Source organism: Crocodylus porosus, unplaced genomic scaffold (genome assembly GCF_001723895.1).
Source record: "Crocodylus porosus isolate Cpor-Errol unplaced genomic scaffold, CroPor_comp1, whole genome shotgun sequence".
Classification (NCBI taxonomy): Eukaryota; Metazoa; Chordata; order Crocodylia; family Crocodylidae; genus Crocodylus; species Crocodylus porosus.
The window spans coordinates 76,637,758-76,652,546 of record NW_017728947.1 but is presented as its reverse complement, the minus strand read 5'-3'; the positions used below and the strand labels follow the sequence as shown (position 1 = coordinate 76,652,546).

Here is a 14,789-nt window from a genome sequence, read left to right as displayed (position 1 = left end):
GTTCAGGCTGGATATCAGGAGGCACTACTTCACAGTCAGAGTGGCTAGGATCTGGAACCAATGTCCAAGGGAAGTGGTGCTTGCTCCTACCCTGGGGATCTTCAAAAGGAGGCTAGAGAGACACCTCGCCGGGGTCATTTGGCCCCAGCATTCTTTCCTGCCATGGCAGGGGGTCGGACTCGATGATCTGCTCAGGTCCCTTCTGACCCTACCAACTGTGAAACTATGACTTGCCATAGGTCAGTGTTAGAACCACTGAAGCTCTTGATTCTCAGTTTTGTGCCTAAATCACCACACTAAAATTCCTCCATCTTTCTAGCACATTAGTTAGACCAGGGCTGTCCAACAGCTACACAACCAAGGGCTGAACACCCCATGAGCCAAATCCACAAGGGCCACATACTTGCAAGCTGCACCCAAGCAAGCCATATATAGCCCCCTCCTCCCGCAGGCTTCGTGCCATGTGGATGCTCCCTCCTCTTCCCACACCCCCTCCCTCCACTTTGTGCCCATGTGGCCCCCTGGCTCACCCTTGGCCATCCACACTGCACTGCCCTGCCCCCTGGGGTCGGGGGAAGCAAAAGAAGCTGGAGGGGAGTAGGGGAGCCTGGACAGTCCAGCTGTTCTTGCAGCTGGAATGACGAGGGGAGCCGCAGCCACAACTTAACCCCTCATGAACCACAGGCAGCCCTTAGGCCACCAGTTGGACAACCCTGAGTTAGACTGGCTGTGTACATCTGCCTCAGTGTGAGTTGCATCACTTTGCTACTCACCCATTTTGTAGGCAATTTACAGCTGCTCTGCAACATGCATCATTCTTTCTGTCACTGCTGGGCTTCAGCCAGTGATGACATTTCTGATGAGCGCCGCTGGGTTTCACTGGAACAGCTTCAAGCTTTTCATCACTTACTTATTTTCATTTCTTACAAAAGTGGAGCTCGGGATAGAGGGACAAAGTGCAACAGGCAAGACTGACCAAGGCTGTGATAGGTGCCAGCTCAAGTGCATGCATCCTCCTCTTACTGACTTTAACCTGAGCACTGCCACATGCATTTAACTGTTAACAAGAGCCTGATGCCATGAGCACAACACAACACAACCCCTATACAGGGCATGAGGAAGTTCATAACCATGCCCCCCCCCCCAAAAAAAAAAGTCACCTGGGCTAGCTTCATTTGTACATATCTGTGTTTTTTTATTTCTTGTTTTGTTCGAAATGACCTGTACCACAAGAATACAATTGATTTATTTAACAGGTTGTTTTTTTTTTTTTAAGGAGCAGATAATAGTTGAGTAGATACGGTTTCTTTCACTGTCTGACTAGAACTCCCTGCATCCTTCTCACAGCTTTGCTAGCTCTCTGGTTTCCCCATATAATCCAGCCACAAGAACAGGTGGCCTTGCACCACGTGATTGGTTTGTAGCTTGTGGATACAAGGGGAAGCTCTTTTTTTTTCTCAACTCTGGTTGAGGAAAAATTCCAACCAGTTACATTCTCCGGTCTTTCTCAGTGCCATTTCCTTTAATAGCTGCTTAGTGCTTACACTTCTGCAGCATGATTTTTAAAATATGTTTGTAATAGTTAAAAACAATTATGCCTTAGTTAGGTTATGACGAGAAAGTAACACCCCCTATTTATCCTGACTGCTAATGTGAGGTTGTGGTTCAATGTTTCTTCTGTCACTTCATAGTTTTGCTCCAAACATAAATCTATGTGTCATTGCACCAGTTACCTTAAATGATCCCTGTGAAATGTATTTTGCTTAGAAGCCAGAAACCTAAAGGAATGTGGCCAGATAAGAGAAGCTGGCTCATCGAAGCCTCTTGGGGAGAGCTGCTTTGCTTTTATAGTATCTGGCAGGTGCTTGGGTTTCTGTTACCTGTGCACACAAACTTTTGCTGTATGAGTGGGAGTAGTGATACAGCTCCCACAAGAATGACTGCTGGACTCAGGCTTCCAGTTTATTACTTCTGAGTCTTATTGTACAGTTACTACATATGTTTAGTACCCAGGAGCAAGCCAGGTTCAAGCTTCTCTTACACATGTGAAGTTACAATGGTACAGGACTGGCTTGGTGACTTGGATGCTAGGTAAAGATTCCCTACAGGGATCTAAGGGAATCTGTCCTAGATTCCTATTTAATGTTTGAATTCTTGAATCCCAGATCATGTGCGAGTGAGACTGCTGAGCATGCAATGGCTTTAACAGTTGCTGCAGCCCTACAACCTATTTCAAAGTGCATTGAGAGGGCTGGAGCATGACAGGGTCCATAAAGCCAGGTTCTAGTCTCTATTTTTGAGCACCCACCCTCATTGTATCTAAGCTCTAGTATAATGGCAGTACAATAATCCCAGGGGTATGCTGCCTCTGAATACCACTGTAGCCAAAGAGCCCAGACCTTGTTTCTTAGGTAAGGCTGTGGGGGGCTTTTAGGGTGAATTCCATGCCTGTGTTCCCTTCACAAATCCCAGGAGAAGTTCATATCCCCTTTTCCTGTAAAAAAAAAAAAAAAAAGGGGGGGGGGGGTGGCACTTGCTAAGACACTGGCTTCCCAGTTTGGATTCCAGTCTGCTGAAATGCTTTCATTGCTTGCCACAACAGCTGTATGAGCTGTGAGTGTACCTCTGGGCAGATAAGTTCTGCAGAGGTCATGGAGAACCAGGGTCTTGAAGCTTTTCTCTGAGAAGAGTATTTACAGCAAAACACCTTTATGGTCTGACTAGCTCCACTGGTGGCACATTTTTGGGAGGAGGGGTGTGTGATGGTGCTTTCTGCCATTACCACTTTGGTATCTTTACAGTCCCCCACCAAGACAAGAATCCCCTCAGTAATCTAGTCATAGTCTGAACAAGCAGCTGTGGGATGGGAGCTAGACTTGCCACCTCTTCTGAGGCTCTTTTTTTTTTCTCTTCATTTGGGCTTAGCCTTTCTTTATTCAGAAACAATCCCAGTGCTAGCAGAATAGGAAGAATCCCTTTTACAAATGCAAGCAAAATTGCACCATTTTCAGGGACCTGACGTTGAGGCCAGTGATGGTTATAGCTTCTTCTCTGGCCTTCACAGTCAGGTTGCACAGAAAAGAAGCCAGACTAATGACTGAGAATGGTGTGCAATGCTGCTGCCAGAAGGAGGTGGAGGGAACATGGCATGGAAGGGAACCCAGTGTATTGGCCACAGCTCAGCCTGGTACGTTAGTAAAGGTACTTATGCCAAACAGACAGAAACACTTGCCAAGGTAAAGTATGCACTTGGAGATGGCTACACAATGATCACACACGTGGCCAAGTGCCCTCTCCATCATGGGGAGTTGCATAAGTGTTTCACACAATTAGAAATTTTGCTCCTTAGAAGCCTCTGGGAGGAGACATGGTGCTCAGCATAGGAGTCTTGTTCAAAGCACAAGGCTGTTGTCTGCTCTCTGTCCTGGGGAAGGGAGTGCAGGACCTGTCACATTTCCCAAGTGGCTTCTGGCTCCAGTGCTTAGTGCTTTGTTCTACGTGTTTTCTTAAGTGTGCAATCCCAGGGATCTCCCTCCCGTTTCTGAGTGTAGCACTGGGTAAACAAGGCTGAAGGAGCAGCACCAGGGCATACTGCAGAGCTAGATCAGGGACCAGAGGCAATCTAGCCACCTGATTAGGGTCTAACATACTCTGCTGAGAAAAAGGGAGCACAGTGCTGGTACAGCTAATGTGTTTCTGGTGCCTGAGTGAGCATGGGTAATGCTATGATGTGCCACAAGATGAACTGTAACTGTATCCTGAGTGAAGAGGCCTGGGCAGTGACACCTGCTCCTGTGGAGAGTGAGCTTAATGCACAGCCTGCTCTCCCCCTCTTTTGGGACCATGCCCACTCAGCTCATACTATCTCTCCTGGGCCTGCCAGCAATGGGGGCAGTTAGTGCTAGTTAGATTTTAGGGTAGACCTGACTTGAAATACTCCCTGCCCACGCTCGTGAACAGCCAACAGATGATGATTTTCTGCTATCACTAACTCAGGCAGGCTTTGAACAAGAGATGTAGACAAGGAAGTCCTTGACTAGCCATCTCAAGTATTCTTAGCCACCCACATTTCTCCACAACCACTTCAGCTACAATAGTTCCTACCTAAACCAGTTGATGGACAAGGGCCAGACATGGCAAACAAGTGGGGAATAATCCCTCCCAATCAACATTTCATTAAAGGAATAAACTGTTGGAGCTGGCCCCACATCGGGAAGTATGCAGTGACTTGGGAATTCTGAGCAAGGGATATGGTAGATGGGATGTAGTTGCTAAGGTTTGAACACCTCCATCTCATTTGTTTTGGGGGGTTTTTTATTTGGTGCCCAACAGCAGGCTCCCAGGCATGGAGATTACTTTCTCTGGCAAACAGTTCCCTTCGTCTCCACTAGCCTGGAGTTGTGTGAAAGCAAATGTCGCATGTTCAAAGAAAGGGGAGGGCATGCCCAGGTGTGTTTTGGGGTTTTTTTTGAGGGGTGAAGCATGTTTGTATTTGGGCCCAGTTGCCACATGCTCTAGCACAAGCACCTATGTGAGTGGCAGAGGGTTAGTTTCTGAGCTGAGGCAGACTTGAGACACTATGGGGTGAAAAGTGCAGAAGGAGTTTAAATAGCACCACATATGAGACGATGCAGAGATTATCAGGTGATGCCAGCACTGAAGCAGAATGTCAGGCTTGTTCCCGCTGTAGACGGAGACTTGTTTCTCGGGACAGGTCCTGCCACTTCACTAGCCTGTGGGGACTGTGTGGGGGTGGGTAGCAGGCAGGCAGAATGACACACTGTACAAGGTTGCAGAATATCTTACATGGTTAGGAGCAACTTTCCCAGTAAGAAGTGGGGCCTCTATGTACAAGTGTTAGGTGTAGCTAGAGGAGTGCAGGAGGCAGACATTTTGAGATGAAGAGGTCCTATAATGCTCTTCTCTAAAGAAACCCGTGCCCCATGGTCCTGTCAGCTGGCAGAAGGTGACAAGCAGCAGGACCCATGGTGCCCCTCGCTCACTTGCTTGTTCGTGCTCTCTCTCTGCCCCCCCGCCCCCCCCAACACCAGCAAAGCTTATAGTGTCTCTACTCTTCCTCATTCCCAGATTCCCTCCTCACTCCTCCTCTGGAGCTGGTGGAGGGAACTGAGGAGCAGGCGGCTCTGGATAGTGCAGAGAGCATCGCTGCTTCCATCTGGCCTCCTCCGCAAGTGCAAGAGCGTGCTCTGGTGTTTCCCACCGAGAAAACAAAAAAAGAGACATGGGTGACTGATTAAAAGAGTTTCCCCCTCTGTACATGAGATTCTGCAGCCAAGCCGACAGAGACATTAAATAATTCTTCCATAATAAATGATTGGAGATAAAAGCCGGTGGCGGCTGCTGCTGCTGTTTTCGATTGCTCCGTGTCTGGTTCTAGTTTGTTCCCCGGCCGCTGCGGGCTGGCACTGGGGCTGTCAGACCTTTGCCTCTAGCATTTCTAAAAAGAGTTTATGCATGGGGACCTTGCCCTGCAGTTTGATGCTGTAGAAGTGCTGCACGGCCTTGGCGGCTGTCTGCCGCAGGAGGGGCAAGGTCAGCAGCAGCTTGCCTGCTCGCCGTGGCTCCTCATTGCGCTGGCTCAGCTCGTAGTCCTGCAGGGCTTCATGGAGAAGGTCCTGGAGTTTCTGCACTGCCTCCATGTCCTCTATGTGCATGGAATCTGTGGAGGTTGAGGGAGGGGAGGAGAGCAGAGACAGCCAGTCAGCTAATGGCCTGGGAAAGGCCTTCATTTGAATTTAAGATTGTAGGTTGGCACTGCAGCTTCTGGAAAGCACCTCACTGGTAGGAAAGCTTCAGGTCACATATGTGAGGGATGAGCACGTGCCTCCAGTGCTGAACCTTGTGCCAGTCACCACTCAGGGGAACAGCAGGTTCCAAAAGGGCAGCAGATAGGGTGCACAGCCATTTTGACAAGTGCATGCAGCTGAGGTTGGCTTGGGGCTGGGCTGGGTACTTGGCTACTGCCCTCTAACCCCAATGGGGAGAGTCAAGAGCAGCAAGGGGGTGCTGCTGGTGCTTAGCACTCAGGAGTGATTTTGCATAAAGAGCAGCTTTAGCGCCTATGAGCTAGCTGCATGCTGTGTGGCTGTGCAGGGTGTGGGTGATGTGCATGCTCAGAGGTCATGCCCAGGATGTCATGTGTGGTATATGTGTGTGTGCAGAAGCTGCTCAGAAAGTTTTCTGCTCATCTTTTGGATGATTTTCCACTTCTCCACCAGGTTCTCAGCAGGGGAGGCTCTGAATAGGGCCTTCCTTGCTTTATATAGGCCAACCTCATGGTTTGCCACAAACAATGCTCAGGAGGCATTCATATCATCTCAAGTGTTGCCAGCTGGTGAAACAGCCACTGTTGGCCCAGAGCTGAGAGCAGTGGCTGGGAGGCCTGGGAAGAATTTAAGATACCTAATTCCCCAGGAGATGCCATGCTGACAGACAGAGGTGGCAACACAGTGGGAGTGGGTCAGATTGGAAGAGCTGGCCCAGGGCAGATGTTCAGCAGTATCTTGTCTGTCCCTTCCCTGGAGTCAGGAGCCCCTCCTCTCTTTACCCCCTTCCCTGCCACTGCTTGGAGGCCCTCACTGTATATCAAACCCATCATTAAAAACTCCGGCCTTGGTGCAGTGAATCCAAAAGAAATGGAGAAGTCTACCTATTTAAAAAAATCCCCATTAATATCCACCCACCACCTTGAATGTGCCTCCCAGCATCACAATTCCCCCCATCTTCGGTGCCCTGGACTGATCCAAGACACACGTGCTGCAGCATGGCACTGGAAGTACAAGGCCCCTTGTCATGTTTCCATGCGTCAGGAGGGGGCAGGGTAACTCTGCTCTTTAGAGTGGTCTTGCCAGTGCATCAGAGAAACAGGCTAGCAGTGTCCCTTGTGCTGCTTGCCTCTTGTCACCTGACTTCAAGGGGGAGGAGACCTTAGGGCACATAATAACTTCACACACAGAGAAAGAGAACTGGGAAATAAAGACCCAGCTCAAACCTACTTGCCCCCCCCCTCCAAATAATACCCAGCCTCCTTTGTGCTGACTGGGGCTCTCAATCGGCAGCTGACTGCAAAAAATAAAATAACGTTGCAGGATTAATTTCCTTGCAATCCATCAGTGAGCTGGTGTCGATGGCATTGATAAACTGTTAATTACAAAATCAATGGCTATGAATTTTTACAGCTGTCAAAGTGTCAAGGTGGAGGGAGGCTGCCTGGCCATGTCCCACAGGAGGCTATGGCATGGAAGTCGCAATTCACTTCCACAAACCCTGGCATCATGGCCAGAGCATAACGGACAGCCAGCCTGTCAAAAACGTAGCTGCAGGCAGGGCCTGTTGTTTCTCTCCCCTTTTCCATGTGACACAAGGTATTAAGTGGGAGCTGACCCATCACATCCCCCATAAGCAGGGCTCCATGTGTTTCCCAATCACAGACACTTCTGCATAGCTCACCCCTCGCTCTGGCTCTCTGCTCAAACCACCTCAGCACTGTGGTCCTGTCTTCAGGGGAGGGGAACAAAGAGAATAAATGGCAAAGGGACAAGATTAGGGACAGGAAGTAATGGCCCCTGTTGAATATAGCATGTTGCCCTGAAGGCAAAGGCTTAGGCCAATTCAGAGGTCCAGGTGGAGTGGGTAGTAATGGCTTACACTGTAGCACAGGGCTATCCAACTGGCAGCTGCTGCATGCAGCCCAGTGTCATGCCATCCCTGTTGGTGTAGCCTGTTCAGTACAGCACCAAGTGGTAACTGGGGGTTCAGGATCTGCCAGCAGTCTGGACATGAAAGTGCTGGGAGATCATGGTCTTGACTCTTCTTGATGTACAAGCAAAACCCCCTGCATTCTTCCAAGTGCTTCTCTGATGTTTCACAACATTCAGGAGGAGTTGGCAACCAGCTACGGGTCTGGGAATGTACAGTACTTCCCAGCATGGCTCTGTCCATGCTTAGCTCCTCAGACGAGGTGAGAGCTAACCCACTGTTCTTGGTTATCTTTTGCACTGGTGTGCCCATAACCTGTGGGAAATTGGGGACTTCCTGGGTATGTATTAAAGAAGACAACCGACGCTGGGAAGCACATGCAGGCTAAATGCCAGACTCGGAGTTGACTGTGCAACATTAACCCAGCCTCTGAGGGTGCCTGCATCACGAGAAGTTTTAATTACAGGAAAAAGGGGGCATTCACCTATGCAAAAAATACCAGGACTATGAAGTGGACAGAGTTCACTTCAATCAAGTGGACAGAGTTCTGCTCCTAACTGGGCCAGGCCACCCCAAAACATTCAAAGGGGTTGCAAGTGCTAGCTGAGAGCAAGATCTGGCCCAGCATTTTTCAACCCTTTTCTTGCTTTCTGTGATTCACAGAGCAGAACCATGCAGCAGCTTGCAAGAGTCATCCACTTTAACTGTCAAATGTCTCTGTCATTCTTCACTTTCTTTCCACTCCCATTACAGATTGTCAGCTCCAATGTGTCCTGGCCCAGGGACTGCCTGATAGTGCCTCAGACAGGACATGGCTCAGTGAGCATGGGGAGCCCCAAGTAACATTAAGTGCTAAGTCACTGCTGTAAAGAACTCAGGTAGCACTAAGAGACCAAAGTGTCTGTGTGTCCCTGCTTAAAGTAATTTCTCTTGAGGTGCTTCTGGTGCTATCCTACAATATTCACCCTTTAGTATGCCAGTTTGTTAGTGTGGGGACTGTGGCTGTAACTTTGTCCCCATCACTGCTCAGGTCTCTGTTCCCTTCATAAGCCAGTGACCTTCTTTGTAGGTTGGAGACTGGTTCTGCAAGAAGAGTTTATTAGATGGGCAAAAAGTCACGGTCCCACAATTAAGAAAGAGGACACATTTGGCCAAAAGCTCACCCTGGTTCAGAGGTGAAGCAAAGACAGTAATTAGAAATAAAAAAGCAATATATAACAAATGGAGACAGGGAGAAGAGATGGCGATTTATATAAAGCAGATGTTGTGAAGTGCTGAAAATCAATAATGTAAGTGAAGGACATCAGGGAAAAATCCATAGCAGGCAGGGCGAAGGACAATAAGGAGGAGTTTCTTAAATACATTATGAACAAAAGAAAATTTAGAAGTTGTAGAAGGAAAGCCACCTACTTCTCAGGAGCAAATCCCAGGGTTGTCCAGGCAGCTCCAAAAACAGAAAGAAGACTACACTACTGATTTTGGTAAGAGTAGCAGCCTTACCAGGCCACAATATTGTACTCAACTTAGCTCTGCAGAGTGACCAAGCTAATTAGCCCAGGCATGATGCTGTACAAACACAGTCCCATATCTCTCTCCCAAGCCAAAACAGCATGACTATGTTGACATGGTGGCAGGTATTCTGTGTCCCTTAGCAGATGTAGCAGGATGCTGTGTGACCCCCATGGGAATGGGTGAGGGAGGAGAGACTGGCAACTAGCGTGGACCCAGTTTTTCAAAGTCACAACAGAAGTCCTGTTTCCGGGAGGTTCTGGGGACACACGACTAGTCCCTGGGAGTACATACCTATTACTATATGGAGATGGTAACATCAGTAACAAGGCACAAGTTCACTAGCTGCTTGTCTATATTTGGAAGTGATGATAGACTTATTTGTACCACATGACGATGGTGAAGTACTTTCCAGTCCATTATCATCTGAGGCTGATGATGGACACATCTCCTATAGATAACCATATTAATGTCAGTTGTCAGCTAACTTGCCCCGAGAGTTCTAAAAGAATTGGCCAAGAGATTTTACCTACTGATGTTAATTTTTAATGAAATTTTAAAATGCCAGGGAACTGTCTTAAGACTGGAAAAGTGTGAATATGCCAGGTTTCAGAAAAAGGGGTAGTTAATTGACAGGCTAGCCTGATAGCAAGCCTGGACAAAATAATGGAAAAGCTGATTCAGGCTTTTATTAAGAATTAAATGTTGGAAATATAATTAATGTCAATCATCATGGTTTTTAGGTGCTATAGGTGTTGTCTTGCCAAACAAAGTTAATTTCATTCTTTGGTGAGATTACAAAACCAGTGGATAAAGATAATTGGAACAGTGCAATAAACTTCAGCTTTTGCAAGATGTTTGATTTAGTCCTACATGCCATTCTGATTTTTAAAAATTAGCACCAGGGGCTATCAATAGAGTGGACATGCATTGATTTAAATTGGCTAACTGACAGCTCTCAAAGCAGCTGTCAATGGAAACATCACTGACTGGGGGTGTGCTATAGGGGTTCTGCAGAGATCAGTAGTAGACCTGACATAGGTCAACATTTTTCAATGACTGGCAAGTACATTTAAAAAAAAAATCACTACAAATAAGATATATGGCTGAGATGCAGTGGGAGAGTGGTGACTAATGGTGAAGGCATGGCAGGGCCATAACAGAGTCTGATCTGGATCACTTGGTAAGCTAGACCTATTAACATGCATTGTAATCTTGAATCCATGCAACAGCTTACAAATGAAGGAGTAGAGAATCCTGGAAGGGAGAGAGGGACCAAAACAGATGAGCAGTTCAACAGAAATTCAGGTAAATTTCTGTTAGTAAGGGCTCCTATACCTATTTTTGAGAGGGTAATTAACTAGTGGAATAAATTAGCAAGGGCAGGGAGGTGCTGTTCATCTCCTTCTGTCTTCAAGTCTAGATACCTTTTTGGCCTGACAAGTTACTGCACTTAACCTGGAGACCTAAGGTTTCAGAACCCACTTTGCCCAGGGGGCATGAACCTGCATTTCTCTAACTTTCTAGCACCATGCTTTAGACACCAGGACACAGATCAAGTATTGTCCAGCTAACTCTCCAGTGCTCCTTTCAAAGTTGGCTTTCTGGGCAACCAAAAAAAGGAGATATGTGGGGCCAGGAGGCAGAAAGACAAGCCAGAGAGTGTGTAGCTCCTTGAGATGGATACTACCTGGTGGAGAACAGGTCTAGGGTTCTAGCTTGAGCCCTTATTCCTAACAGGGCAGAAGCTTCTTTATTTTTTCTTGTTCATTTTATCTAATAACTATTAAATGCAAAGAGCAGTAGATCGGCTTCAAAAGGAGCTCTTAAGAATGGTCTGGACTGTACCCAGTCTGTGACATGATGGTTGGCACCCTGGGCTGGAAAGTCATAGGTACAGTTTCAAACTTCATCTGGCTGACAAAGGGCCTTGAATGAAGACTTCCAGTTTCCAGAACAAGTGCCCTAACCTCTTTGCTATCAAACTGAACAGGGGAGGATCTTCACCTGGCAGGGCTTTTCGCATAACTTAGGCACACATATTTCCACATCCACACTGTAAGGGGACTAGAACTGCTACATTGTACAGCTACAGAACTCCCACTCAGGTGCCCAAATGGGACTGAAGTCTGTCCCTAGTGGTCCTTTGTGGTCTTAAACTCTATGAAACTAGGCTGAGGCAGGAAGCTCCTCACCTTGCAGTCTTCATCTCCAGTTCTGACTTTTCCTGGTTGGATTGCTTTGTGAGGCGAGACCTTCTTAGCTACATGTGCAGTACCAATATAGCTCCCCAGATCCCTTTTATTTGGGACAAACTCTCGCAGAAGCATCCCAGGTATTCTTCTAGCTCTGAATAGTGCTGCTATCTCTTAAATTAATATTTTAACTAATATGGAGTACTGCGTCCAGTTCTGGGCACCGCGCTTTAAGAAGGATGTGGCCTGCCTTGAGAGGGTTCAGAGGAGGGCCACGCGCTTGGTTGAAGGGCAACAGGGCAGGCCCTGTGAGAAGAGGCTGAGAAACCTGAACCTGTTCAGCCTCCGCTTGCTGAGGGGGGATTTGGTGGCTGCCTACAAACTCATTAGGGGAGATCAGCAGCAGATAGGAAGGGCCCTATTCCCCCCCAGCAGCACCTGGGGTGATGAGGAACAGTGGCCAGAAGCTGCTGGAGAATAGGTTCAGGTTAGAGATTAGGAGGCACTATTTCACTGTTAGGATGGCTAGGATCTGGAAACAACTTCCTAGAGAAGTGGTCCTCGCTCCTACCTTGGGTAAAATTCAAAAGGGGTTGGATGAACACCTGTCTGGGGTCATGTGATCCCAGCATGTGCTCCTGCCAGTGGCAGGGGGTCAAACTAGATGATCTGTTCAGATCCCTTCTGACCCCACACTACCATGAAACCATGAACTGGCACTGGTGAAAGGTGCTAGCTTGGGAGATGGTGGTTTGAACAGGGGCAGGGTGGGGTGGCTCCCTCTTCCTCATCTTTGCCAGTGCCACATATGTCTTGTCTTGAAGATGTCTCCAGCTGCCTTTTTGCACTTAAGGAGTTCTGTCTCTGAGACCCATTCAGGCATCTATTGTGGTGATGGCTTTGGTGATGTGAGCTTGTGCCTACTGGGAAGGAGATCAAGACCCCTCTCTTCATTTCACGCTGGCCAGGGAACAGCTGCCAAATGATAATGGGTCACTCTTTACTAGAAATGGAACTGAACTTCAGCCCCCCACACCTTTTGTGAGGTTTAAAACCTGGTGGTGCCTCAGTTTGACTTTACCAGTCATCACACCCCCAAGCCAGATTTACACTAGGCCTTCGAGTAGACTCAGAAAGCTATCAGCATTCCTCAAGCCCCAGAACCAACCTATCCCATTGACCTGAGACTGGCTGGAACCAGCACAGTAGTGGGGAAAACTGCCCTAGACCATTCTTCAGTCTCCAAAAGGCAGCTGACTCCCCCTAACCCAGGGCCCGAATGGAGGTGGGAGTCAGCATGTGAGCAGTCTCCTCTTTCCTATCTCAACTCCACCACTCCTAGACACTCCACCCTCTTTATCCCAGGCCCTGTTCTGAGAGGTAATGGGGTATGGAACTCATTTCCTGAGCCAAAAGTCAGCCGGGCAAAAGTAGCAAACAGCAAGGGAGAACTGATCCATAACAGATCTGTTTGTGCTAGCCAACTCATCACCTCCAGTCCCACTGCCTTGTTCCCAGAGGTGCATCTGCCCCACAGCCCCAGTACTGCTGGGACTTTATTCCAAGCTTGCTTCACTTGCACATGCCAAACCCCCATTTTTTCAGGGACATGCCCACAGCTGCTCTCAGATGCATCAGATACAGGGAGATCAAGGATGACTGTAGGGGTAACCCTGGAGTGACTTCAGTACCACATTGCTGGGTCTGGTGCATGACAGCAGAAGCAGGTGGATGAGGGATGAAGCTCTCCCTCGATGTACTGAGGGTATATGTAGTGTAGATGTACCCAAACTCCCCAAAGACATCCTAGCATTATGACTTACTCAGCACTGGCAAGTGCCAAACACTTCTGGGCCTTGGTGGCCTCTCCAGCCATGACTTTACCTGAGTTGGCAAGGGCCAGAGCCTTGAGTGTGACAAACTCCTCCTTCTCCACCTTGAGTTTCTTGTACCGGCGCACCAGCTGCAGGATGGCCAGGTACAGCTCTAGCAGCCCTGTCAAGCGGGAGTGCTCCTCATCCATGATGTAATCCTCAGCGTAGACCAGCTTGTCTTCGTAGGGCAGTGAGCGGTACACAATGCCCAGGATGAGGATCTCCATCCAGGCGCTCTGCAGCAGGCTCATCTGGTCCCCCAGGGAGAGATTAGAGAAACCTGGCAGGGAAATGACAAGCTGGGTTAGACTGGGAAGGGCTGCAAAGGCTCTCTGCCACCTGAGACCCAACCACTCATTCCCCTTCTCCACTGTCACAACATCCGATACTGATAGCACTTGCCACTTTTCTGTTTCCAGCCTGGGATTTACTTTCCTCTTGCCTCTGCTCCCTGGCAGCCCAATGCTCATGCACCACCAGTAGCACATGCACCCCATTCCTTGCTCCCCGTCCTCCCACAGCACTGCCTGCTGGTGCATTTCCCCCTGCTCTTCCTGCGGTGAGGGAGGGAGTAGTGCTGGAGCAGGAGCTGCACAGCCAGGGCGGGTCGGTTGCAAGATGGAGCTGCAAGCGGCTCATCTGGCGGGTGCGACAGGGAGAGTGGGGAGCAGCTCCCACTGCTGTGTGCACCCTGGGAGAGCATGGGGATGGGGGACATGCCCCCATATCTACATGCATGGTGGGCTGGGACCAGGGCAGTGCCAGGCTCTTCCTAGCAGGGGGCTGGGCCAGGCTGCACTTGGGGCAGCCAGTGGTGGTGCTGGAAGAAAGGCTACAGGAAGGGCTGTAGCCACCCCAGAATTTGCTGTAGCACCCACACAACCTCCCTCCCAGCGCTGCTGCTGCCCAGCCTGAGTGCAGCGTGGCCCAACACCCACTGCTGGGACGAGCCTAGCACAGCTCCGGCCCCCGCCCACAGCAGCAGCCTGCACAAATACAGGGGCACATGCCCCTCCTGGGGCTGCGCATAGCAGTGGCACTGAGGGGGGGCTAAATGGGAGGGGAGGCTCACATGTAGCAACCACTAGGGATGCATGAGTGTGCTTCTGTGGGGTCACCCTATTTGATTTAATTTGGCCCGAATCAGGGACAGTGATTTGATTAGTTGATTCAGATCACTGTCCCCAATTCAATTTGGCTGAATCCGAATCTGAAGATTCAATGCTGATTCAGAGAATCACTGATTCGGCCATAGACAGCTTTAAATGTTTTTTCTACATACTATGAGGTACCAGTGTGACTTGTGAACGCTGCAATGCTGGGGTGGATGGAGCGTCTCACAGGAGCGTGGGGGGGAACCAGAAGTACTTCTGGTTCACTTCTGGGTCTGCTGGGGAGCAAGTGGGGGGGCCACTCGGTGATCAGTCATGGGAGGACCCCAGGTGCCCCCCCACAACCCAGGAGGCACCAGTCACTGAGCTGGTGGGTGTGC

The 14,789-nt window shown here is 49.1% G+C and overlaps 1 protein-coding gene across 5 annotated transcripts in view; it reads right to left on the bottom strand.

Annotated features, from left to right (window-relative positions):
• Nucleotides 1-4,310: 4,310 nt before the first annotated feature.
• The window catches only part of ESRRB (estrogen related receptor beta), a 156,440-nt gene continuing 145,961 nt past the window's right edge, over nt 4,311-14,789 (bottom strand). For all 5 annotated transcript variants that reach the window (XM_019552103.1, XM_019552108.1, XM_019552104.1 and 2 more), the window contains 2 exons: nt 13,308-13,577; nt 4,311-5,680 (listed from right to left, as the gene is read on the bottom strand). In XM_019552103.1, coding sequence (XP_019407648.1) covers nt 5,436-5,680; nt 13,308-13,577 — 515 coding nt within the window. In that variant the 3' untranslated portion in view covers nt 4,311-5,435. The remainder of the gene's footprint in view (nt 5,681-13,307; nt 13,578-14,789) is intronic.